This window comes from Procambarus clarkii, chromosome 72 (genome assembly GCF_040958095.1).
Source record: "Procambarus clarkii isolate CNS0578487 chromosome 72, FALCON_Pclarkii_2.0, whole genome shotgun sequence".
NCBI classification, from domain to species: Eukaryota; Metazoa; Arthropoda; class Malacostraca; order Decapoda; family Cambaridae; genus Procambarus; species Procambarus clarkii.
Window position 1 is genome coordinate 4111910 of NC_091221.1, and position 26982 is coordinate 4138891.

Genomic DNA, 26982 nt, shown 5'->3' on the forward strand with positions numbered 1-26982 from the left:
ACAATGCGTAATTTTCAATCAGAAGACCCTAGTCACATTACAGCGCAGTTATTTAAATACCCAGAACTCAAAATATCATTTGTTCTTATAGAAACATATAACCTGGTGAAAATAATTCTTTATGAATGAATTTTACGTCATTTTCTTCCCACAAGGTCATCGTCCCGTTTTCTGTGAGTGAATCAGCTGGTGTGTGTATGGTGTCATACGTCTCTCACTCCTCCCTATTATTTACCATTTAGAAACCTGTAATTACTCTCCGCTGTCGTGTCGTCCCCTCCAGGCAAATCTTTTATACTCGAATCATATTTTAGGCTCACACAGGAGTGCTGGCAGCCGCTCTTCGGGTCAAAAAATGTTAAAACCAAGAACACTCACCCAAATTCTCAGTCAGGCTAATACTGGCGGAGTTCAAAGTGCTTTGTAAGTTTCTTGAATCATTTATTTGTATTTTATTATTATATGGTTTGTTATGCAATGCTTCATGTAATCTATATGGATGGTAAAAGTCATGGCATAGGTTACGTTACTTAAAATATGTTGGAGAGAGGCAAGAGGAAGGGGGAGGGGACTATTAGGGGGAAAGCGCCATGTCATTACGACTATATAGCACTGGGAAGGGATTAGGATAAGGATGTGGGATGGGACGGGGGAAAGGAATGGTGCCCAACCACTTTGATGGTCGGGGATTGAACGCCGACCTGCATGAAGCAAGACCGTCGCTCTACTGTCCACCCCAAGTGATTGGGTAAACAAATAGCAGTTCTGAATAGCTATTATTCTACTCTGTATTTTGCTAAAGTTTACATTTAATTTTGTTTAAATCTACCTTCAAATGTCTGCTGATACCTTGGTATCAAGTTGATCTTTTGTAAAGGTTTAGTGTGTCATTCATGCCCAGTGGCCAGCCACTTGGGCTGGACGGTAGAGCGACGGTCTCACGTCATGCAGGTCAACGTTCAATCCCCGACCGTCCAAGTGGTTGGGCACCATTCCTTCCTTCCCCCCATTCCATCCCAAATCCTTATCCTGACCCCCTTCCCAGTGCTATAAAGTCGTAATGGCTTGGTGCTTTCCCCTGATAATTAAAATAAAAAATAGTGCACAGTGTGGCGGGCTCCACTCTACCCCATTACTATGTACTTATTGACGTTTATGGTTAACTCAAAAATGTAATGTATTATGTAGCGTACTTTATGGTATGAATGGTGAGAGTTATTGTATAACATGACACCAGAATTTGCTCTATACATACAATACCAGGCACAGTCTAACAACATTAGTGACCTTTGAGTGTAGAGCAATTTTGGCAAGATAGTTTGAGAGTCGCCAGGGGACTCCCTCCAGAAATACACTAGTGACGCCTATGGGTTACCAAGTCATAGGAATTCATGTATGGGACAAATCAGGGTACAAACCCCATACAGTTCACAAGAGTAGCTGTGCTGCAAATTAAATATTTGGTGAACTATTGCACTAAAATTCTGATAAAAAAAATATTTCCCCGCTTTTAATAACAGTATTTTAAGTGTTCTTGCTGCTGTATTTTGTTGTGATCGGTTCTGACATACAGTACTAAAAACAGAATAATTTACAGGTTGCTTAATTTGGAAGGAGCTCTGTTGGCATTTAGTGGATATGGAGATCGTGATGCTCGAGTTACGGCTGCTATTGCAAGCAACATCTGGGCAGTTTATGAGAAAAATGGACGTAATGCCTTTTCAGAAGATCGTCTGAATATGGTTCTAATGGAATGCGAGGTAAATGTTGGGTCATTTTACATACTATGATTTGCTGTATATAATTTTCATCATTTGTAGGGAAATATAAGAGAATTGGTTGTGGAAGTGTTCAGATTGTGATTACCTTTTTTTTTTTTATTAAGTGTTGCTGAAAGCAATGCTGGATGAACTGTTAATTAACCTGGTACCAAAAAGTTTCAGAGCCGTGTTTGAAGAATGGTTGAGAAAGACAGATTGACAGATGTACATAACATATACCATACACATCTTGCAAATACTGAAAGAAATCTCCCAATATACAAAATAAATATTTCAGAAAGGTTGCTCATAAAGGAACGTTCGATACATAAAAAAATGCTCTAATTTCCTATAGAGATATTGTAAGGTTGTCTGTATCCAGACATTGATGGTTTAAAAATAGACCATTTGCAGACAGTGAGTCACAGTAACATGGCTGAAGATATGAAGTCCAGACCACACATCAGAAGATGAAGAAACGACATTTCGGTCCGTTCTGGACCATTATTAATTAAGTCGTGTGTTGGGGGGGGAAAGAGGGTGTTGTTGATTTAGGATCAGCTACTTGAAACAAACAGTTTGAAGTAGCACGGGTTATGGTAAGCCCATAGTGGACTTACCTGGCACAGGAGCAGGGAGAGAGGAAGGAACAGGCCAATAAATAAGGAAATAGTGAGATCGGGAGCAGGTAAGAGAAAATAATTTCTAGGAAGTGATAAGATGCAAGAATAATAGTAAAAAAAAAAGAGGTAGTAAAGTGAGGAACAGGCAAGAGAAGATAATTCGCAGATGAAGGTAAGTGTAAGGTGAAAGGTAAGAATAGGATGAAAGGTACAAAAGGATGTGTAATAATGGGATGAGATATGAATAAGAGAAGTGTAAGAAAAATAAAATAGGGTAGGTTTGACGTGAATTAAGCCTACCCAGTTTTATTTCTTACTCTTATTCTTACCTCATCCCACCCTTCATTCATCCTATTACCTTCACCTTACAATTGCCTTGATCTAGGAATTACTTCTCTTACCTGTTCCTCACCTTACACCTTAGCTCCTTTTTTTTATTATCCTTCCACCTTACCATCACCTAGAAATTACCCTCTCTTACCTGAGCTTCACCTCACTCTTTGCCCCGTTCCTTCCTCTCTGTCTCTCTCCCCTTATGGGCTTGCCATAAATATCCGTGTAGCCCGTGCTACATGGACATTTCGTTCTGAGCAGCTAAATCTAAAACAGCAGCATCCTCTCTCTCCAAAGTTACTGGCACACTCCTGTGGCAGGTAAGTCCACTACAGGCTCACCATAGCCCGTGCTACTTGGAACTTCTTGTTCAGAGTAGCTGAATCTAAAACATCTCTCTCCCCCTAACACACAACTTGTTTTGGTCTATCCTGGACCATTATCATCGTTTCATCATATTCTGTTGTGTAGTTTGGTCATCTCAAGACCATTTCCTGCATTGTGCAGTAAAACAACATCATAGCATTTGCATACATTCCAGTAGTACTGTACAGTGGTCTACATCCTCGACTCACAATTGAGGATCCAGAGGTTTGATTCGTGGTTGGGCACATTTCCCTTCACTGAAGCGTCTGTTCACCTAGCAGTAAATAGGTATTGGGGGTTATGCCATTGTTGTGGGTTGCATGCTTGGTAAGGTCAGTAGTGAGGCTCTCAAAACCCTGAATGCAAGCTTCCCATTTCCAACATCGGGAATTAAACCCTGAACTGCACAACTGTTTAAGAGTACCACATCGAGGTGCACCTGACTAAATATAATTAACAACTCAAATGAGGGGGGGGGGTGGAGTTGCATATGGCAGTGTAGGGGTAAATAATGATAAGTCATTATGGAAGATATCCACCATTTAATATTTGGATAAAATAATTTACTAGTATTTCCTACAATTAGGTAACTGTCTTATGAGAATCATGTGGAAACTATTTTCATTGTCAAAATGTAAAGCTGTTTAAAATTATGAATATTTTTGCAAGCATATGTATGAATCCTGCAGTTTAGGATGTCAGATTAATAGATACACAAGAAAGGTCATACTGTATGTTCAGAGACCTGTGCAAAAAATGGTACATAATCAGTCTCCGGATAAGCAAATTAATACCCGTCAAATGACCTAGATGTAAAATCAATCATATTGATTGGTCTTCTTCTAAAATAGTCTTTCCTGCTTCTGCTCTTCACAGATGTGTCTTATCAAATCATACACAACATACCCAACATGAACCTTAGTCCTGGCTTTGTTGCTTTGACTCTTAACAGTACATACTCAAATGCTCTAATCTTCCTAACAAACATGACCTGACATAAGCCTACCCCCCTTTTTCTTACCCTCTTATTCTTACCTATCCCATTCTTCCTTCATCCCATTATTTCACTCATCCCATTCGTACCTTTCATCCTATTCTTACCTTTCACCTTACTCTTACCTTCTAGGATTTACCTCTTACCTGCTCCCCCACCTTACTTATTTCTCTTACTTGCTCCCCCACGTTGTTGTTGTTGTTTTTTATTTAGCTACTCAGAACGAAATGTCCATGTACCATGGGCTATGGTGAGCCCATAATTGAGTTCGGTTATTCGCGATGACCTTTGTACTCTGATACAAAGTTTCTTACTTTGGGTCAAAGTTTTAATGGAGATGGGGTTTCCTCCTTTTTCCCTATATCTTTTTCACTTCAGTTTTAGTGCACTGGTTTTAGTGTTTGAAAACAATTAAAAATTGTTTTAATAACATTATCTTGGTGGCGGATGTAGTTGCAGAATGTTCACTAGCGAGTCCCATTCTTCAACGGCTTTTCTAATCATTGTAGTCGCTGTGGAATGTGCATCTAATGCAGCTGCTGTCATTAGATTAATGTCGAGTTTGATGTGCAGGGCTTCAGTAGCTTCACATTCCAGTAAGTAGCACAATAGTGGCGCCTCTGCTTCTGTTCTACAGATATCACACTCTTTAACTGTTAGGTTTATTACCTCCCAGCAGCACTTGTAACCAAGTCTGAGTCTGTGTATGGCCACTGCAATGTCTCTGGATATCTTTTGTCAGACTTGGAGTAATACCCAGTGCCTTGTTCGTACCATATCGCAGTGGATCTTCCTTCTGCTACTTTGGCTCTGTGGAGACTTTTGATAGTTGGGAGTATTTTCTTCTTGATTTGCTCTTAAATCTGTGAAAAAACTTGGAGGTACAGAATTTGAACCTGTACAACAGATAGAGCAGTGGCAGTTTTTGCTAGTGAGTGCCTTTATATTACCATCTATGCCAATGTGATTTGGTAACCAATTAAGGGTGAGTGACAATCCTAGATTATGGACTTCTTTTCCAATATATTGGATTTCTGTGAGGAGTTGTATATTATCTCTGTGCTGACTGGATATCGATGCCTGGAGCGAAGATTTAGTCGGAATGAATGATAACATCATGTAAATTATTCTCAATTGTATAGTTTATGGCCTCCTTCAGGGCATATAATTCTGTTTGCAATGTTGAGCACCCACTATTCATGCTCCAGTAAGCTTCATGGTTGTTAGTGTAAACTGCTGCCCCAGCAGAAACTCTTTCTTGATCAACTGAAACATCTGTGAAGATGTGAGTCGTTGTAGGTCTTGAGATGGTTTCCATTTGTTGTTCTATGACTGTTTTGAGCTTCTGCGAGTCACACTGATTTTTTAACTGGTAATCCTTCAATGATTATCTTTAGACTCAATTCTTTCCATGGAGGAGGCTGCTGAAAGTGTTGATGTGGTCTGTCTTCTCGTTTGTTTTTAATGGTCCATCTCTAGAATCTTCACCAGATTATCTGTTATCTTGAGATGATTTCAGGGCTTAGCGTCCTAGCAGCCCGGTCCTCGACCAGGCCTCCTTTTTGTTACACACCCCCAGGAAGCAGCCCGTAGCAGCTGTCTAACTCCCAGGTACTTATTTACTGCTAAGTAACTGGGGCATCAGGGTAAAAGAAACCTTTTGCCCATTTGTCTCTGGCTCCACCGGGGATCGAACCCGGAACCTCAGGACTACGAATCCAAAGCACTGTCCACTCGGCTGTCAGGCGCCTTGTCCATGCACTTGTTCTACATTGAAGGTTTCTCTGAAGTGATCTGTGTATGCTATCTTTGATTGACAGTCTGACGGTGGTTCCAACAAGTTTTGCTGTTATGGTGGCTCTCCTTTCTTTGATCCTGTTTTTCTAAGGCTGGTAAGTTGGTTTCCATTCTTAGATTCTCTCGACGGGTCCATATAGGTGCTCCCAGCATTGTTCTGAGAGCATCATTTTGAGACACATCCAGCTTCTCCCATTGGTTATCACTGAGCAGGAGCAAGAGCAGCATAGTCAATGAGTGACCTAACTGCTTGAACGTAGTACATTTTGAGTACTAGTAGGGATGCACCATCTCTAAGACTAGTCAGGGAGCGCAAAGCCGAGTTTCTGGCTTTACAACGTTGCCGAAGGTATTCAATTTCTTGAGTGAATTTTAACTGGCTGTCTATTATGACTCCTAGGTATTGAAAAGAGGTAACCCACTCAATTTCATAACCTTGTATTGCGAGGTGATGTCTTGAGTTCTCATTTTAACGGCCATTGCTTTGGTTTTATTGCTGTTTATTTTCACTACTATGCATTCCGCTTCCCTGCTGATAATATCTAGACATTTTTGTGCATGGTTCCTGGCGCCTTTGCCATTGATGATGACCATGAAGTCGTCTGCATAGTTAAGCAGTTTGGCTTTTGGTAACTTGAGCTTCATGAATTGTTCCATGAGACAGTTGAAGAGGAAAGGGCTAAGTATTCCTCCCTGCGGAGTTCCATTTTCCTGCCTCTTTGAGGACAATGTTTTTCCTTGGAATTTGACTATAGCTTCTTTGTTAAGCAGGCTTTCTTTGGCAAAGGCAAGAGCATGTCCTTTGATTTCCTTATCCATAAGGCAGCACAGTGTAGCTGGAGCACTGGCTATCTCAAAGGCTTTTTCTAGGTCTAGAAAAATAAGGATTCCAGGTTTGTCATTGATTTGATCCAGGAGGAAGGTAAGGCATTCTGTGGTTCCAACACCTTTTCTGTAAGCAAACATATTTTGGTGCAGTGGATTGGCTGTCCATTCAATTCGATTAAGAGCCATTCTTTCTACAGTTTTGGCCAGACAGCTTGTTAATGAGATGGGTCTTGGATTTCCTGGGTCTTTGGGTTTTGGAATGGGAACTATAATTGCACTGTTCCAAGAGAGTGGTCGACTTCTTGTCACCAATACTCTGTTGATGAGATTCAAGAAGGCTTCTTCACCCTTTTCTCCTAGCTTGGCCAGCATGTTGTAAGTGATTTTGTCCTCACCTGGAGCTGTGTTTTTAGTTTTTTTGCTGCTTGAAGTCTTTGTTGATAAGTCTGAGTTGCTTGAGGAAGTTGAGTGGAACCAGCTGTTGAAGCAAATAGATTTGCTAACCTTTCTGCTTCTTGCTCTGGCGGAGCAGGAGGCAATTTTCCTTTGGCCTTGTTGATCTGCCTCCAGATGTCGCACAAGGATGTATGCTGATTTAGTTTGGCACACCACTAGAAATTTTTCTTCTCTGATTATTATTATTATTATTATTATATTTTTTTTTTTTTGTGCACATGATCTCGGACAGCTCTAAGAAGTACTAGATTGGCTTCAGTACTGTCTCTTCTGAAATTCTTTTGTGCACAATTTAGTCTGTTATGTAGTTCTATGATCCTATCACAGTAATACCAATGGTCCTTATGTTGTTGGGTAATTGTTTTCCTCTTGGGGATGACATGATTTGCTGCTCTCTGTATTGCATTTACTAAATCTTTTTCCATTTCTTTGGTGTTGTCCGGAGGAGTGTAGTTTTGGTGCCAAGTTTCGAGAGATTCCAGAAACTTCGTCCAGTTTGCTTTGATAAAGTCCCATCCGAGCTCGGGAGCTGGAGGTCTGGGAGGTAGTGCTAAATTAATAACTGTTTTTGTAGCAAAGTGGCCACTAGTCAGAACATGGTCAACTGACCAATAACACAACTCATAAATACTGGTGGAAACAAACGTGAGATCCAGCTTACCCCCACCAATGTGGGTTGGTTCCGTCAAGTTAAGCAGACTGATTTCAGGCACTTTATCCAAAAGGTGTTCAATATGTCTTTCGTTGGCGTCAGTTCTTGGTGAATCGAGTAGTAATTCACTATGAGCGATGAAGTCACCCGAGATGGTAGTAGGTGTAGTGACTGCTATTTCAAAGATTGCAGAGAGAGATCCATGTCGTGTTCTCTCTGGCTCTTGTATACATTGTAGATGGACAGCATCAAGTTCCTCATAGTGAGATTAACACCCATAATTTCGACAGTCTCACCACAGTTAAATTAAGCAGGTTTGTGATTGCCATGGCATTGATATGATTTCTTACTAGAATTGAAATGTCTCTGGTGCCACCTTGTGCAATTGGGCAGTGGAAACCCTTGATATCCTGGGATATTGATATTTCTTTGTCCTGTTGACTGTTTCTTTAAGTAAAACAATATCAATGTTGTCCTTGAAGCACTGCTCTGAGTGCTTGTACAGTACTTTGTTTTTTAATCCTTGAATATTCCATTGTATAATCTTGAAATTGTCCATTATTCTATTAGAGTTGAATCCATTGAGTCCATGGTAGTTTCTAAAGTGCTGATTTCTCGACGGCTTGTGTCTTTTTGGTTGGGGTAGAGACTGCTATTGGGTGCTGAAACAATTCAGCTTCGTCACCTTCTTCGACTTCTACTTCGTCAACCTTTTCAGGTAGAGCTTTTAGAAGTGTGGAAGAAATAAGTTCAATAGATTATTTTTTTAACTTTGTTAACATTTCCTTCCTTGATTGTGGGTTGGTCTGTTCCAGTGCTTTGAATGTTTTGTCAAGCATCTTGCTGAAGGTCTCTTTCAGGGAGGCAATAACCATTGGAACAGTAGTTACTTGATATGCCTTTGGCTGCCTTTCTTTTTTCTTGGTAGGTGAGGACTCTTGGTTGGGTCCTAGCATCTTTGCTACATCCAGCTACTGGGGCATTTGATAATGTAGGGATCGTCATTCGTGCTTGGGAGGTCTTGGAGGCAGTAGCTGGTGTATTTGTTTTGCTGCCCTGATCTATTCGGTTGTTGTTTTTGCCTTGTGGAGTAGTACTTTGTTTTCTCCAGTTATTGGAGGCCCTGTTCTTGCTCAGATTAGAAGGAATTGGTGGTTTAGTCTGTTGCTGATTTGTATCTTAATTTATTTGAACTTGCCCACGAGTGTACCACTGGCTTTTAACTGAGAGTCTTGTCGATTGTGGTCTAGAAGTTGTGGCTTTGGGTTGCTGGGTAGGTCCGAAAATTTGTATTCTTTTTACCCTTTCTGGGCATTGTTTGTTCCAAGCGTGATGTGTATTCCCGCAATTTGGACGTTTTGCATTTGTTGGTTTGCTTTCTTTATGCAGATTTTTGCATATGTTGGTGTTGTGGAGCTCGCTGCATACTCCACATCATTCTGGGCCTCTGCAGCCATCTTTATGGTAGCCGAAGCGCTGACATCTGTAACAGCACTGGAGTTCTGGATTGTACAGCGTTAGACTGAATTGTCCATAGATCTCAACATTGAGTGTTGATGCGAGGTCCTTTTATTGTTACAATGACCTGTCTTGTTTCTACATTGTCGTGCTTACACCTTTCTGCCGTTGTGACATTTGGGCATTTTAAGAGTCTGTTTGCATGAACTTTAACCGGGTAATGTTGTACTATCATTTTGGTGATTTTTTCCTCTGGTTTCAGTTCAACTAAGTCTTTTGTATTCCTGAGGTTTGTAATTATATCTGGATTAGCTGTGAATATGTTATATCTGCCTCTAAGATCTGATTCTGGATGATCTTTTTCCAATGCGGCAATGTAAGCATAAGTGGACCGTCTGCTGTTTTTTTTGGTTTTGAAGATGGTCCTTGGCATTGGTTTGGGGGCTGCTCTTGGGTTCTAGCTGGCTTGCTCCCCCACCTTACCTCCTTACCTAGAGGAGGAGGTGGTAAGGTGGGGGGCAGCAAGTAAGAGGAGGTGGTATGCTCCCCCACCTTACCACCACCTCATACCTGCTCCCCCACCTTACCACCTCCTCTTACCTGCTCCTCACCTCACTCTTGCCTTATTTAATGCCCATGCCTCCCTTGCTCCCCAGCCCCTTTCCTGTGCCAGGTAAGTCTACTACGGGCTCACCATAGCCCATGCTACTTGGAACTTTTTGTTCCCAGTAGCTGAATCTTAAACAACCACCACCTCGCTCCCATTACAGTCGACTTCATAATGGTCTAGGACAAACCAAAATGTTGTCGTTGCTTCATCTTCTTGTGTGTGGTTTTGTAATCATATCTTTAGCCCCGTTATTGTGACTCATCGTCTGCACATAAACTCAAAATTAAATGACATGCTAGTCTCTGGAAGTGGTCAGAGACTTAATGTAGCATGGTAAAAAGTCAGCCACTAGACATGTCTGGAGACCAATCTCCGACCTCTCTCATGATCATTGGTCTACCAAAGTACTAATGGTCTCTGTATCTTTGAGCATTATCCATATTAGTTTGACAGGTACTTGGTTTCCCTGCCCACATATATCCACCAAAAACCAGGGGCCAGATCCACGAAGCAGTTACACAAGTGCACAGTTATGCAAGTACTTACGAACGTGTACATTTTTCCTCAATCTTTGACGGCTTTGGTTACATTTATTAAACAGTTTACAAGCATAAAAACTTCACAATCAACTGTTGTTATTGTTATAAACAGCCTCCTCATGCTTCGGAGCTCACTAACTATTTAACAATTGTAAACAAAGCCGCCAAAGAGTGAGAAAGGATGTACAGGTTCTTAAGTGCTTGTGTAACTGCTTCGTGAATCTGGCCCCATATGCATATCCAGCAAAACACCCCCATAATGTTTAAAGGTTTATTAATATTTAAGTTCACAATAATAGCTTGCTGACCAACTAGCAAATACAATGGGACCTTTGATCGAACCAGCTTTGTTTTATTGAATTCTTGCATCATGAGCGAACAGTTTGTGTTCACTTCGAAATTGTTCGGTGGAACCAAATTTTCTTTTTCTTCACCTAGGCTTCTGCCACGCCAGCCTGTCAGAATGCATCCATATTAAGTCAACCTAATTTAAATATAGATTACATTGTATACTTTAGAGTGCATAAAGCTTTATTAACTTTTTTTCAACCAGCCACTGTAGAACCACTTGCTCCAGACTCCCTACAAAAAAAAAATGTATAACAGATCTGTCACACCCTAGCTTTGATTAGCACTGGTTAAATATTGTATATAAACATTTACTAAGACAATTCCAGTATTAAATAATGAATAAATGAAAAACACAGCTATTCAATTAATAACAACTCGGAGTAAATCAAGTCTGCTATTATCATTTGGCTATTGTCAATAGAATTCAACATAGGTGTCACACACAGAACTGAAACACTGACATATATTAATATAAAGTAGAAGCAAATTACAGTATATAGTGACTATTAATGTAAACACAATGTGAGCTCAGTTATCCGAAGTCTGCTACCCCGAATATTTGGGTTATCCAACCAGAGTTGTCTGGATAATTTTCTGGCAAAACGTCTCCATATCCAGACAGAAACCTGGGTATCCAGAGATTTGGTTAAGTAAATTTTCAAGAACTATACGTTTGAAAATTGATATTATCAAATAAGGAGACAACCTACAACACGGTAAGGTGATGTTTGTTTTAAATTTTATTTTGTATTTATAGTGTGTAGAAATTTGAATTATGTTGGTTGTGGTAAAAAAAACTGTAAATACTGTGTGGCTGTTTTTGGACTTCCTTGCTAAGAATTCTGCTTATCTGCCTATCTGCATGATAATCCGGTCCGGATTATCCTTCCTATATAGTCCGGATAAATAAGCTTGAACAGTATTGTACATATGTCACTTATCACTTGGTCAAATGTACATGAGTAAATCAAATAAAAATTGTAAAACCAATGGTAATACAGTACAGTACAGTATATTAATTTATTGAAGAATGAACATACTAAACTCAGTCTTCATCCAAACCAGTTATGATCAAAGTAGAAGGCAGATTTCACAGGATTGTTAAAAAAGTTCTTTATTTACTTATTTGCAATTACTGTTATAACAATACCACCTCAGCCTCATAAAAAAGTACATCCTAGCACAGAAATTTATACAGTATATATTTATATCAAAACACTTTGCACCTTGACAGTCTGGTACGCATTGAGGTTAATATGAAGAGGCGTCAACCATGATAGCATTGATAAATTCTCATATCTGACACTAAATACTGATCATTGCTCTCCAACACAGAAAAAATGTCTTTAATTTGCAACAACTGTTGACCCCTCCAGTAAGCTAGAGATAGAAGATGGAAGACGGGGGGAAGGGGGGGTACCAGTTGCAAAACCTCATTCCAGCTCGTCAATTAGCACTCTGGTGGTCCAACCTCTCTGCATGTTACCAACAGTAAATGTTCTGGGCTTCATGGCCCACTCACAGGCTGCTCAGCAATGAGAATTTTTTTTTTACAATCATTTTGTTTTCTCAGTTATTTGTTGTTTATAACTAGAATCTTGGTGTGAATATGTTTGCAAATAAATTCTCTAGAGAATAGATGCAAGAGCAAAACTGTAATTATAATAGATTGTGCGATGAATATACAGATGTTTTTGAATAGCATTTGGAGGACACATTTTAGCATCATTGGAACATTTGCTGTCAGAGTACTGATGATGCTAAAACACATCAGAATGCGCCTCCTCCCTATCTGGCCCGTTGTCGTTGTGAGGGAGCTTGGTGGGCGGCTGCTGGAGTGTGATGCTCCATGGATCAGTCCTCTATCCTTTTGGGGCCTTGTGCTCCTGCTGTTGTCTTTAATTGTGCTGGATCTCTTTTTTTTTCCTTTCCCTTGTTTAATTCCCCCCCCCCCTCTTGTCCTTTCTAATTGTCATTTCCTGCCGACCTTTTGCCAGTCTTGATTATTCTCTTGGACTTCTTCTGTTTTGATGCCCAGGTATTTGAGGAGGCAAACTCTCTCACCTGTAGAACTGTGATATCCAAACATCTCAAGCGAGGGGACGCTTTTATTGTCAGTCCTTCTTTCTTCACTGAACCCTATCTCAACGGACTGATGGTTCTTAAGGTGGCGTTTGTGGGGAGTATACTCACGACGCACTTCTGGGACGCCCCGGCAAGACCTGCAACATGTCTCTTGTTGGGTGTCCAATCCTCTAATTTTGTGTGTGTGTGTGTGTGTGTGTGTGGTGGGTGTGGGGGGCACATTCGTGAATGAAAGTCTTCCTTCTCGTTTTCATGCCAATGACTCCTATTCCTCTTATGACTTCTCGAGCTCGTGGGGTGGGCTACCAGGCCCCCGAGTTGGACTGTGTTGGAAGACCGGGCTCTGTAGCCCATGCTACATTGGGCCCAGACCTAGCTGCTCCTGACTACTTCCCTCGGCTCCCCCTCCCTCCTCTGTGGTTGGATTGAGCCCTATGCCCCCAGTGGTGAGCACCTTGTCCCCTGGCCCAGCTCTGTCTCTTATTGTAACTACTGCACCTTTTAACCCCTCTCTGGGCGTTCTCAACGCCGTCCCCATTGTGGCCACACCCACATGATCCCTTCCCATTCTAATTCATACCACGCCTTGTTTAGTCCTGCTACGTGGACTAAGTATTTTGATTAGATTCTACTCCTGACAATTTTTCCCTCCATAGGCACCTTGTTGATTCCGTGGAAGTTTCTTGTTACTTTCAAGCCCACCCATCTCGGTACAAGTGTCATTGCTGCTCCTCAGGATGCAGCTACCCGCTTGGCCGCCTTATCTTGCATTGGTGAGACCCCTGTTTGGGTCTCCAAGAACGCTCGGTTAAAAACCAGTGTTGGCACTCTTCTCCCGCACCATGTTCTGACTGGTGTTAGGAATCTAAAGGACTGCCACGAAGATTTCAAGCGTATCCTTGAAGCCCAGGGCCATTCTGTCCTCCAGGTGGACACGTTTACATGTCTCCCTCACGGTCGTCGCCGTCAGCCCCTTCGAGTTGTGAAAATTACCTTTGATGGTAGGATCCTTCTGCCCTCTGTCATTCTTGCTGGTGCCAGGTGCTTCACTCAGGAGTACATTCCTTCTCCTCGGCTCTGTAATGAGTGCTAGAAGTTTGGGCATGGTGCCCTCCGATGCTCCAGTACTCTCTCTCTCTCTCTCTCTGTCCCTTGTGTGGGGACGAAGGTCATTCTTAAATCAGAGTGCACTTCTCCCCAGACTCGCTGCCTCAATTGCAGTGAGGCCCACCATACCTTCTCCCGGGCATGTATACATTACAAGCTTGAGGCAGCCGTCCTCAACTTGAAGCACCGGGAACGTTTGTCTTTTCCTGAGGCGAGGTGCCAAGTTCGCTGTCTTCCCCCTTTCGCTGGTGTCTTTTATGCTCACGTGTTGCGCTCTTCCTCTCCTCATCCTTCCCACCTTCCTCAGTCTCACAACCATTTCCAGGCCTTAGACCCAGACACACCCACCGCCTCCTTCCCTGTTCCTTTACGTTCTGTCCCGAAGGGGCCCCCTCCTGGTTCTCTGTCTGGGGTTCCCAGACGTCTCGACTGTACGTCTCTCGTACAGTCGTGCATGTCCTTTTTTAATATCCTGACTTCCAGGATGAGCATGTGTCTTGCTTTCCGACCGTCCTTCGCGGTCGCTTGTCCTTCAATAGAATTCTTGGTGAATCAAATACTTTTGGTATCATTTGCCTTATGCGTTTCTGTTCTTGTATTGGCATCCTTGGTGATATTTAGTGTCCTCTGATTATTCCGCACATTTGATGGTGCTACATACCTTCCCAGGTTGGTGCCTTTTTTTGATAATTACTTACTTGTTGCTCAAGTAAATTATTGGCATCAGGGTGAGAAAGCGCTGGAGAGCTATGGAAAGGTCTTGCTCAGAAATAAAAAATTTCCATTGTCTGGGACAAGAAGGCTGTAAGGTTTTTTAGGTCCTCTTGGGCCAAGAACAGAGCTTCCCCAAAATGCAACCCACATTAGTTGCATAACTCATAGGTACCTATTTACTGCTACATGTAAGGAAATATTCCCAAATGTGTTGCCCTGCCTTGGTAGCTCTTCATTTCCCAACCATGTGTGTGCTTGTCTAGGCTGGGTGGAAATTAGGGTTTGCTGACCAAACCACACACTAGAAATTGAAGAGACGACATTTTGGTCCATCCTGGACCGTTATCAAGTCAGATCATTATATAGTCACAATCGACTTTATAATGGTCCAGGACAGATCGAAATGTCGTTGTCTCTTCAATTTCTAGTGTGTGGTTTGGTCGACATTTTTCAGCCACGTTATTGACGCTTTGTGCAAGTACTGTACTTAGTCTACTAAGGATCACATAATTCAACTATGGAAAGCTACTATGTTCAAAAAGGGAAGTTTAATTTGTTTTTTTCCATATTCCACACCACTGTCTCTTATACATATAAATATACACTAATCCCAAAAAGCTTAACTTAACCATTTTCTTATAGGATCTGTACATGTATGTACAGTACCTTAAAATAAATACCACTTTCCATTTAAAAAATGTCATATTTAAAATATAGTTGAGGTACTGTATATCAGAATAAAATGGTATTGGTATCTATTTTACAATTGTATTCTTTTACAAATATAGTACAAACAAATATAACACGAGATGGAAATGCACTACTACATTTACTACGAGATGGATATGTACTACTAAAAAAATCTATATTTATTGTGTTGAAAAATTGTGACAGCTACAGTACTACAAGGGCAGCATGAACACAGAATTTTAAGTTGTATCTTGCTTATGGGGGATCAAGCTTTTCTGCTGAGTATTAAATGGCCCATAAAATTCAAAGCAACAAATGACTGTTAAATATCATTTTTTCATTGTCTATTTTATGAACCATGTGTTTTCTTGGAAAAAGTACATATCCAGTAAAGTAGAATAAAATTGATTGCCCTAAATTGACCTTCAGAATTTAACCTATGTATTTTGTTCTTTAATGAAAATATTAATTAATATACAATACATGGGCAGAACTGATCTTGGAACTGTATTTGACAGGATGGGAAAGTATGCGTGACACAAGTGGCAAATCTTCTCCTCTGCATCTATGCCAAGGACAATGTAGGATTTGGTCTTCTTCGAGCCAAGACCCAGGCCCTTGCCAAGTATCTAGATGGACCATTGCGGCAGGTTGCTGCAGCATGAACATCATTACATCGTGGCATTTTCTACTTCTATTATGTTTACCTTGTACTGTATTGTCTAAACAATTTTGCTCATAGTAATAAAGTGCTTACATGTAAGGCCAACTGATTATATCTCTTAAGTTTGATTTTCCTGAAAGGCTCTAGTTTATATGGCATTATGCAATGATGTCTTATTTATCCAATTAAATTAGTTGTAGAGAGTGATGTTGTAGCACAATATTTTCTGTTTTTGTAAATACCTAAGTGTAGTTACAGGATGAGAGCTATGCTCATGATGTCCCATTTTTCCAAAACTCTATCGTATGATGCTTTGAAATGGTATGATGATTTTGGCATCCACCACCACCTCACTTATCTTCCAATCATCTACCACTGTTTGCAAAAGAGAACCTTGTAATTTTTTAGCATCTTTACATATGTTGAATCTGTGACCTCTGGTTCTTGAACAACTTTTCTGTCCTTTTTGAATGCAGTTTAAACTTACAAAGAAAAAATTGAATTCATTATCTGGCTCCATTTGATTACAGGCAATTAATATTGTAGTTTCAATATAGAAGCTAACATTAATATTGGTGCTGGTAAGATGTTACATAGTGTGGAGCAGATTTGATGTTTGCAATGCTTGCATGTCACATAACACGTGACTTAACAAATTAAAAAAAAAAACCATGGCAGAAAAATTGAAATGAGCTGAATGCTTTCTTCCCTCTAGGGCACTGGTTCCTAAACTGCAGTGGAGGAGGGGGGGGGGCTTTTACTGAGTGTAGGGGGCCATTAATAAGGGTAATGACCATAGTTTGGGAATCACTGCTCTAGGGAATGACATCAGAGACTAAACATATTTACCTAACTTTACCTGAGGGCCACTAATATTAGAGACCTTGACGAGGACAGGAGGCTGGTGGCTTATCAAAGGTCCCCACCATTTGCCCTGATGATATAGACAGAACAGAGCTTGAAATAAATACTGTAGTAGGCAACTAACCCAAAAACATGAACTTGAAAAGAAATGTAAATGAGAAACATTTAGAAAAATTATGGAATTAAATAATATAAAACGGCAAAAATTATTTGAATTTAAACACATGAATTAAAATGTAATGAGTTACGCCATTAAGCTAATGAGAGGTTGGAGCGAGTATATTGTTTACCCGCTACAAATCCCTCCCTTTCCACTCAAGAAGCAAAATAGAGATCAGCCCAAGCTTTGTCTTGAGGCAAAGTTCAATGCCTTAGGCCATGTTGATGCTCTGTCCACAGAGCATTCTCTCTCTCAAATCATATACATTGATGGTTCCCTACACTGCCCCCATGGGTGCAGCTGGAAGTGCATTTGTCCTAACAATGGGCGATGACTTACATTTTGAGTGGGGAGTCTGTATAAACAGACGAGTCTCTACCCTTCAGACCGAACTATTTGCCTTGCTTCTTGTACTGAAATGTGTACTAGTCTCCAACCTTGATACATTAATTTTAAGTGACTTTAATATCCTTAATTGTTCTCAACTCTTCAGGACATAACTAACATGCTCGAGTCTGAAGCTAGACACAAATACAACAAAATTATTAATGATGGCAACAGTCCATTCATGTGGTCTCCATCTCGTGTTGGCCTCCGAATGCATGATGAGTTAGCCAAAGCATCTGCCTTTCGGATTTTTTTAATTTGAATTTCAATTTAAGGAGAAATTGAATGTAACCTTGGATTGTAAATGAGAGATTGTCTGAGAGCAATAGTCAACCAAGAATTTCAACAAAATCTTGTATGTGAAGGGATTGGAAAGGATGGAGGAGGTAGAGGGATGGGGAGATGAAATTCAGGAAGAGGATATGGGTGTAGAGAGAGAGAGGAGGTTTGAAAGTTCGGTGGCCTGTCCACCATGGGTTGACATATGTGTTGTTTGTTTGCATATGTGTTATGTTGGGTTGTCAGTACATTGGCTGGGGGGGCTAGTGTTTGTGACCTTGCTGGTGTCCTAAAGCACTAGAGCCGATGAAGTAGGCTGAAGGAGGTTAATCTTAGCAACATCAGGGTAGTTACACTTCTGATACCACGACAAAGGGTTTTTAAGAACATAAGAACAAAGGTAACTGCAGAAGGCCTATTGGCCCATACGAGGCAGCTCCTATTCTATAACCACCCAATCCCACTCATATACTTGTCCAACCCGCGCTTGAAACAATCGAGGGACCCCACCTCCACCACGTTACGCGGCAATTGGTTCCACAAATCAACAACCCTGTTACTGAACCAGTATTTACCCAAGTCTTTCCTAAATATAAACTTATCCAATTTATACCCAAAATTTATATTTTGGTTTTATATTTTTTTGTTGTACAGTAGTTTTATTTATTTTTTTTTAATATATATATTGAGTGATTCTTCTGGTTGTGTGGTGGTTCGTGGATCTCGTAGTCGCTGGTGGTGTTTTCTGCTACGTAGGGATCTTCGGGGTCTGGGACATATATGTTCTTCATGCGGTACAGCTGTCTTCTGGCCAGGTAGCTGAGCCTGATGTTCATTGGCTTCATGTTGAGCGTCTCATGGATTTGGTCAGTTCTTACCCTGTCCATCAGAGTCAGGATCTCCGCAAAGCGAAGTGCTTTATTTTGTACTCGTTGGATCTTCAGCATGTTGGATTTGTTGGTGAGGTTCAGGGGAACGTAAGGGTATTCCAGGCTAGGCCTTATGATCATTCTGTACAGGTGGAGCTTGATGTGGGATGGGGCTTGCTTGAAACGGAAGAGCCTCGCCAGTGAGCCCTGGGCCATCGCTGTCTTCTGGGATACGTACCGGGAGGAGTTGAGTAGCCTGTTGAAGTTGTAACCGAGCACTGTGTTGGAGTTTGAGATGGCTATGGGTTCACCCCTGATTCTTATCCCCCCCCCCCCCCACCATTTTCGATTGAGAAGGCCATACAGCCGACAGTGCTTAATTGGATCTTTTCTGGGTTAGTGGTAATCCTCCATTTCCTTTCCCAGTTAGTAGTCCTGGCTAGTTCTACGTTTGCCTTACAGGTTACAGTTGCATGCTTGGCTGCTTGGGTTAGATGTTATGAGGAGCTTTGTGACCCACTGTCAACCATATTTAATAAATCAATAGAGACAGGCAGAGTGCCAGAGTTTTGGAAAGTTGCTAATGTGATACCAGTTTTTAAGAAAGGAGATAGATCACTTGCGTCTAACTATCGACCAATTAGCCTAACGTCTATTGTGGGAAAGTTGCTCGAATCTATAATAGCAAATAAAATTCGTCTTCATCTTGAAAAACATAAATTAATAATTGAGTCGCAACATGGTTTTATAAATGGCCGTTCATGTTTAACAAATTTGTTATCTTTTTATTCTAGCATTGTTGAGGCAGTTGATAGTGGTAAGGATTGCGATGTTGTATACCTTGACTTTAGCAAAGCTTTTGATACAGTGCCACATGAAAGACTGATTAAAAAGATAGTCTCATGGTATTGGGGGTTCTATATTAAGCTGGATTAGGGCATGGCTATACCAAAGGAAACAGAGAGTTAGTATAAATGGAATCAAGTCAGAGTGGGAAAATGTTGTAAGTGGAGTGCCTCAAGGCTCTGTCCTGGGACCTCTGTTGTTTATAATATATATAAATGATTTAGATTCAGGTTTGAGTAGCAACATTTGCAAATTTGCCGATGATACGAAAATCGGTAGGGAAATTAATTCGGAGGAGGACTCACTATCACTTCAAGTTGATCTAGATAGGGTTTTGAAATGGTCAAAGGATTGGCAGATGCAGTTTAATGCTGATAAATGTAAAGTTCTGAGGTTAGGTAATGATGATAGAGTTACAAGATACGAGCTAGATGGTGTTGTGATTGCGAAGTCGGATTGCGAAAGGGATCTGGGAGTTATGATTAGTAAGAATTTAAAACAAAAGGATCAATGCATAAATGTTCGTAATAAGGCAAATCGGACACTTGGATTTATTAATCGCAGCGTTAGTAACAAGACACCTGGTGTGGTTCTCAAGCTATATCTTGCTCTAGTTAGGCCCCATTTAGATTATGCAGTTCAGTTTTGGTCGCCATATTATAGAATGGATATAAATTCACTTGAACGTGTCCAGCGTAGGATGACTAAGTTAATTCCCCAAATTAGAAATCTTTCATATGAAGAAAGATTAACAAAGCTTAAGTTGCATTCACTGGAAAGGCGAAGAGTTAGGGGTGACATGATAGAGGTTTACAAGTGGATGAATGGACATAACCGGGGGGATATTAATAGGGTATTAAAAGTATCAACACAGGACAGAACACGAAACAATGGGTATAAATTGGATAAGTTTAGATTTAGGAAAGACTTGGGTAAATACTGTTTCAGTAACAGGGTTGTTGATTTGTGGAACCAATTGCCGCGTAACATTGTGGAGGTGGGGTCCCTCGATTGTTTCAAGCACGGGTTGGACAAGTATATGAGTGGGATTGGGTGGTTATAGAATAGGAGCTGCCTCGTATGGGCCAACAGGCCTTCTGCAGTTGCCTTTGTTCTTATGTTCTTATGACGTGTGTTACGTCGTCCGCAAATTGCACGATAATGGTGTCCCTATACTCATAAGAACATAAGAACAAAGGTAACTGCAGAAGGCCTATTGGCCCATACGAGGCAGCTCCTATCTATAACCACCCAATCCCACTCATATAAATGTCCAACCTGCGCTTGAAACAATCGAAGGACCCCATCTCCACCACGTTACGCGGCAATTGGTTCCACAATTCAACAACCCTGTTACCGAACCAGTATTTACCCAAGTCTTTCCTAAATCTAAACTTAAACAATTTATACCCATTGTTTTGTATTCTGTCTTGTGTTGATAATTTTAATACCCTATTAATATCCCCTTTGTTATGTCCATTCATCCACTTGTAAACCTCTATCATGTCACCCCTAACTCTTCGCCTTTCCAGTGAATGCAATTTAAGCTTTGTTAATCTTTCTTCATATGAAAGATTTCTAATTTGGGGAATTAACTTAGTCATCCTTCGCTGGACACGTTCAAGTGAATTTATATCCATTCTATAGTACGGCGACCAAAACTGAACTGCATAATCTAAATGGGGCCTAACCAGAGCAAGATATAGCTGAAGAACCACACTAGGTGTCTTGTTACTAACGCTGCGATTAATAAATCCCAGTGTCCTATTTGCCTTATTACGAACATTCATGCATTGATCCTTTTGTTTTAAATTCTTACTTATCATAACTCCCAGATCCCTTTCGCAATTCAACTTCGCAATCTCAACACCATCTAGCTCGTATCTTGTAACTCTTATCGTCATTACCTAGCCTCAAAACTTTACATTTATTAGCATTAAACTGCATCTGCCAGTCTTTTGACCATTTTAAAACCCTATTTAGATCAACTTGAAGTGATAGCGAGTCTTCTTCCGTGTTAATTTCCCTACCGATTTTTGTATCATCTACAAATTTGCAGATAAGAACATAAGAACAAAGGTAACTGCAGAAGGCCTATTGGCCCATACGAGGCAGCTCCTATTTATAACCACCCAATCCCACTCATATACTTGTCCAACCCACGCTTGAAACAATCGAGGGACACCACCTCCACCACGTTACGCGGTAATTGGTTCCACAAATCAACAACCCTGTTACGGAACCAGTATTTACCCAAGTCTTTCCTAAATCTAAACTTATCCAATTTATACCCATTGTTTCGTGTTCTATCTTGTGTTGATACTTTTAATACCCTATTAATATCCCCTTTGTTATGTCCATTCACCCACTTGTAAACTTCTATCATGTCACCCCTAACTCTTCGTCTTTCCAGTGAATGCAATTTAAGCTTTATTAATCTTTCTTCATATGAAAGATTTCTAATTTGGGGAATTAACTTAGTCATCCTACGCTGGACACGTTCACCTGGACATTTATTAAAAATAAATTACAAATGATGAATGGGCATAACAAGGAGGATATTAATAGGGTATTAAAAGTGTCAACGCAAGACCGAACATGAAACAATGGGTATGAGTTGGACAAGTTTAGATTTAGGAAAGAACTGGGTAAATTCTGGTTCTGTAATAAGATTGTTGTTTTGTGGAACCATATACTGCGTAACATAATAGAAGGAGGATCCCTTGATTGTTTAACGCGTAGATTAGACATATATATGAATGAGATTGGGTGAATATAAATAGACGTTGCCTAAATAAATAGACCCCTGCCTCGTATGGGCAAATAGGCCTTCTGCAGTTACCTTCATTCTTATGTTCTTGTGTTACTCAGGTAAGGGGATAATGACATGAGGAAGGAAGAAGAAGGAAGTGCACCTCTCCTCTAAGAGGGTATATAAGCCACTGTTTCAAGCGTAAATAATTCTTACGGGCTATTCATGTCCGTGCCACTTCATGGGTACGGCTTAATCTTTATCAATCAATCGCGTAAATAATCACTGGTGATTATTGCTACCAAGCAATATTTTTTCCAACAGTTTTATGAGCCTGCTTGCAAAGGCGTAGAAATTTTCTGTTTGAGGAAAACGAGTGAATCTTCCACCACTTGACAGTTTGTCGTCTGTGATCGCCTTTACCCGAACGGTACCCAGGTAAGCCATAAGAGTTATTGATTATTTATAACTATAGATGATTTATTTACCCTTATGTTGCTAGAAGACAGAACTAGAACCCGAGTTTTTAGGTTAGTTTCACACACTTTCTTGTCTGTGGTTTGGTCAACAGTTTAGTTCAATTCGTTTATTATGCAATGATCGGTTCATTTATTATGCACCCCATACCCATCTTGTGGGCGGTAGTGGAAAGGGTTACATAATGGGTTCAGGGACTGAACCCCACAATTCATTTAGCTAAACGAGTTAGTCTTGATTAGCTTGTTACAAAATTCAGTGCACATCATCAATGGAGTCGAGACTGACCACAAGTACGGTTTCTAAATTAAGTATCTAACTTGTGGAGATCCTCTGTAATTATGTTTGTACTCCCTCAACCATAGAAAGCGATAAATACGTTAACGTTACAAATTTTGCTAGTAGCGGCTTTTATTTATTTCAGCCGCTACTAGGTTTTTATTTATTTTTATATGCATTGCATTGGACCAAATTAATCGGTAAAACATCAGTAACATTAAAATTTGGAATACATATTTTAGAAACATATAGACAAATGTGCAATAAATAAAATAAATGTAACACAATACTTATGCACCATACTTGAATATATATATTATTTTTTATGCCACATAGCAGGTACGAAAGATTTTATTGGCTATTGAGGTTTACTACATGCTTTAACTAGTTCACTGTAAATTGTATATATGCTTGTAATTTACATTAAACAATATCTAATTTCAGGATTTAAAAAATGAACACACCAAGTCTGCCACTGTCCTTCTGCAGACATGAAGCTGAGGGTGATAAACCGAAGAAAACACGAGAGGAATGGAAGAAGGCTAAGGAACTTGATGACGCTCAGAAAGCTGGTACAGTCCCAGCTGCTGTTGATGAAGAGGGTAAAGACATCAATCCTCACATTCCTCAATATATAGCTACAGCACCCTACTTTGGTTCATGTCGTCCAACACTTACACATCAACGTCCACAACCAAAAGAAGAAAGCGACTTTGATAGAAAGAGAGGTAGGTGGAATGGTTTTGACCCATCAGATAATACAGCTGTTGTTGAAGAACATAAAAAAGTTGAAGATTATAGGAGACATATAAAGGCTCAAAAATTAAAGGACGAAGAGATGAGTGATGATGAACCTGAAGATGAAGACAAAAATGTTGACAGTGTCGACATGCCAGGTACAAAAGTGGACAGTAAGCAGAGAATTACAGTGCGTAACTTGCGTATACCTGAAGACACAGCCAAGTACTTAAGAAATTTAGACCCTGATTCAGCTCATTACGATGCCAAGTCTCGCTCCATGAGAGAGAACCCTTACAATGGGAGAAAGAAAGATGAGGTTGACTTTGCTGGTGAGAATTTTGCAAGATTTTCAGGAGATACTGTTGACCAAGCTAAAGCTCAACTCTCTGCCTTGGATGCTTATGAAAAAGGTGTAGATGTCAGCCTACAGGCTGAACCTACAAAGCTTGAATTGCCTGAAAAGCAGTTTGTTAACAAGATGGAAGAGTTCAATAAAAAAGCATTTGATGATTTTTTAGAAAAATATGGTGGAAAGGAGCATTTAAATGCTCCTTTCCCAAACAGAAAATTATTAATATCCCAAACAGAAAATTATGTTGAGTACTCCAGAAATGGTGAAATTATTCAACGTGCTGAAAAACAGACTGTACGATCTAAATATGAAGAAGATGTATATCCTGGAAATCACACAAGTGTTTGGGGAAGTTACTGGCAAGATGGCATATGGGGATATAATTGCTGCCATTCTTTTGTAAAAAAATCATATTGCACTGGTGAAGCTGGAAAACAGGCCAAACCTAAGTTATTACCCAGTGCATCTACCTCTTCTGTTAACACCAGATCTCACAAAACTAGTTCTACTGAAGAAGAGCTAAATACAAAAACTTTACTTGAAATTCACAGAGAGAAGAAAAAGATGAGGAAGAAGCAAAAGAAAGAAAAGAAGAGGATACAAAAGCAAGAAAAGAAGAGGATGCAAAAGCAAGAAAAGAAAGAAAAGAGGTTGCAAAAGAAAGAAAAGAGGATGCAAAAGAAACAAGAGGAGAAGATGCAAAAGCAAGTAAAGAAAGAAAAGAGGTTGCAAAAGAAACAAGAGGAGAGGATACAAAGGGAGACGGAGAAACAAAAGAGGAAGGAAAGCAGTAGTAGGGAGTCCAGCAGTGAAGATATCGAACAGTACGGACCGAAACGTCGTCGTTTCTCTTTTTAATAATGTGTGGTTTGGTGATCATATAACTCCTGTTTTGAGTAATGATATTTACATTTGAGTGTTGAGAATAGAAAACACCATTTTAAAATCTGTAATACTACGTGCCTTATGGTCTTCATACATTCCTTCAACATCCCTTGCAAGGAATAGTATGACTGTATAGAATCAGTGCCCGATACTTAAAAGAAAATACAGTATCAAACACTCTCAAAGTAATATAATAAATGTTGAATTCAAGAGACTGGTTTTATTTCCTTTTAGATGGAGGAACAAGATCATATATTTTGAAAAAAAATGGGAAATGAAATGTTGATTTCCTGTAAGTATGGTAGTTATGAATATTAAAATTACGTCAATATGAACTTTCCATAAACTTCTTCATGCAGGAAACTAATAAATCCTTGTGCATAAACGTTATTATATAACATTTTATTAATAAAATTAACACAGCTGCTTCAAAGAACATACATCCATTGGCTCAGTCTACTAGACTTAGTATTTGGATTGATAAAACAGTTGTGAAAAGAAATTGTTGATTAGTCAGAAATTCTGGCTTTAGCACACTAGTAGGTGCCCTCAGCCTGGATGTTGAATCCGGCGTCCTGTCTCTCCGACCGTCATGATCGCTACTGCCTTTGCTACCTTGCGCGGTCCTTACAATACCTTCACGCTTCCTTATGTCGTGCTTTGACTTTTGCCCCTCCTGTGGTCCCTGTTCCCCTTCACCACCTCCCTTTTTCTGTACGGTTGACTCACCTACAGAATTCTCAATCGGTTTCTCAATTCTCAATATTAATATCCTAAGGAATCTACTCCAAGCTTGTACTAAAGAGGCACCCTTCTTGAGCCCGGATGGACACATGTATAAGCAAGTAGATGGGGTCGCCATGGGTTCTCCCCTAGGTGTCCTGTTTGCAAACTTCTACATGGGTACCATCGAGCAAAAAGTCTTAGTCGACATGAACTTGAAACCGGCCATATACTGCAGGTATGTTGACATTTTTACACAGGTACCTGATGTCAGACATCTGCAGGAGCTGAAGGAGGCATTTGAGCGGAGTTCTGTGCTGCGTTTCACTTACGAGATGGAAAAGGATGGGAAGCTGCCCTTTCTAGATGTAACAGTCATGGAAAAGAGCGGAGGTTTCCACACTGCAGTCTACACTAAGGAAACGAACATAGGAATGTGCCTAAATGCCAAAAGCGACTGCCCAGATAGGTACAAGAGGAGTGTTGTTAACGCATATGTCGACCGTGCTCTCAGTCACAGCTCAGAATGGAAGCAAGTCGACGAAGAACTTTGTAGGGTAAGGCAGGTCCTAGTCAACAACGGCTTCTCCAATGGTTTCGTCGAAGACATCATAAGAAGGAAAGTGAAACGCCATGCAACCTCTGAAGAGACAACCAACACAATACCTATACCCCCTATTAGACTATTTTACAGGAACTTCTTTTCCACAGCTCATAAAACGGAGGAAAGGGTCCTGAAAGATATTGTTAATAGAAACGTTATCCCTACAGACAAAAATCAGAGGATACAACTGACGATTTACTATAAAACCAGAAAAACGGCCAGCCTACTCATGAGAAACTCTCCAGACACAAAACAGAACGCTGAGACCAAAAAACAAAAAGAGACCAACGTCGTCTATGCCTTCAAATGCCCTCTTGGGGACTGTAAGCTCCAAAAAACCCAGTATATAGGCAAGACAACAACATCTCTTTCTAGGCGTTTAACGATGCATAAGCAACAGGGCTCCATTAAGGAACATATAATCTCTTCCCACAACCAAACCATCGCCAGAGAAATCCTAGTAAACAACACAGAAATCATCGATAGATACAGCGATAGCAGGCGGCTTGACGTTTGCGAGGCATTGCACATTAAGAAGTCAACACCAGCAATCAACAGCCAATTAATGCACAACTATATTCTACCCACCTCAAGACTCCGCTCCAATATAGAAGCATCAAGAAATATGGACCAATAGGCTTTCTACAATCACTTCTATTCAATACCCATTGTTTCGTGTTCTGTCTTGTGTTGATGAAATTAATACCCTATTAAATACCACCTCACCCCATCCACCT

General features: G+C 40.3%; 2 protein-coding genes across 2 annotated transcripts; both read left to right on the forward strand.

The window, feature by feature from the left end:
* Nucleotides 1–157: 157 nt before the first annotated feature.
* On the forward strand, nucleotides 158–16141 carry Lamtor2 (Late endosomal/lysosomal adaptor, MAPK and MTOR activator 2). Its single transcript, XM_045767688.2, has 3 exons — nucleotides 158–423; nucleotides 1598–1760; nucleotides 15882–16141. Exons 1-3 carry the CDS (start codon nucleotides 356–358, stop codon nucleotides 16026–16028), a joined length of 378 nt encoding a protein of 125 aa, XP_045623644.1. The 5' UTR covers nucleotides 158–355; the 3' UTR covers nucleotides 16029–16141.
* Nucleotides 16142–22554: 6413 nt separating this feature from the next.
* On the forward strand, nucleotides 22555–25128 carry LOC123773763 (pre-mRNA-splicing factor Slu7-like). The gene has a single exon (XM_069312346.1). The coding sequence runs from the start codon at nucleotides 23395–23397 to the stop codon at nucleotides 24889–24891; it is 1497 nt and encodes a 498-aa protein (XP_069168447.1). The 5' UTR covers nucleotides 22555–23394; the 3' UTR covers nucleotides 24892–25128.
* The last annotated feature ends 1854 nt before the right edge of the window (nucleotides 25129–26982 follow it).

What these genes read in the sequence shown, in the direction of transcription:
- Lamtor2 (XM_045767688.2), top strand. Translation starts at nt 356, where the DNA reads ATGTTAAAACCAAGAACACTCACCCAAATTCTCAGTCAGGCTAATACT. An exon ending in GGCGGAGTTCAAAGTGCTTT is followed by an intron (nt 424 to 1,597) that starts GTAAGTTTCTTG and finishes AATAATTTACAG; the next exon opens with GTTGCTTAATTTGGAAGGAG. An exon ending in TGGTTCTAATGGAATGCGAG is followed by an intron (nt 1,761 to 15,881) that starts GTAAATGTTGGG and finishes TGTATTTGACAG; the next exon opens with GATGGGAAAGTATGCGTGAC.
- LOC123773763 (XM_069312346.1), top strand. Translation starts at nt 23,395, where the DNA reads ATGAACACACCAAGTCTGCCACTGTCCTTCTGCAGACATGAAGCTGAG.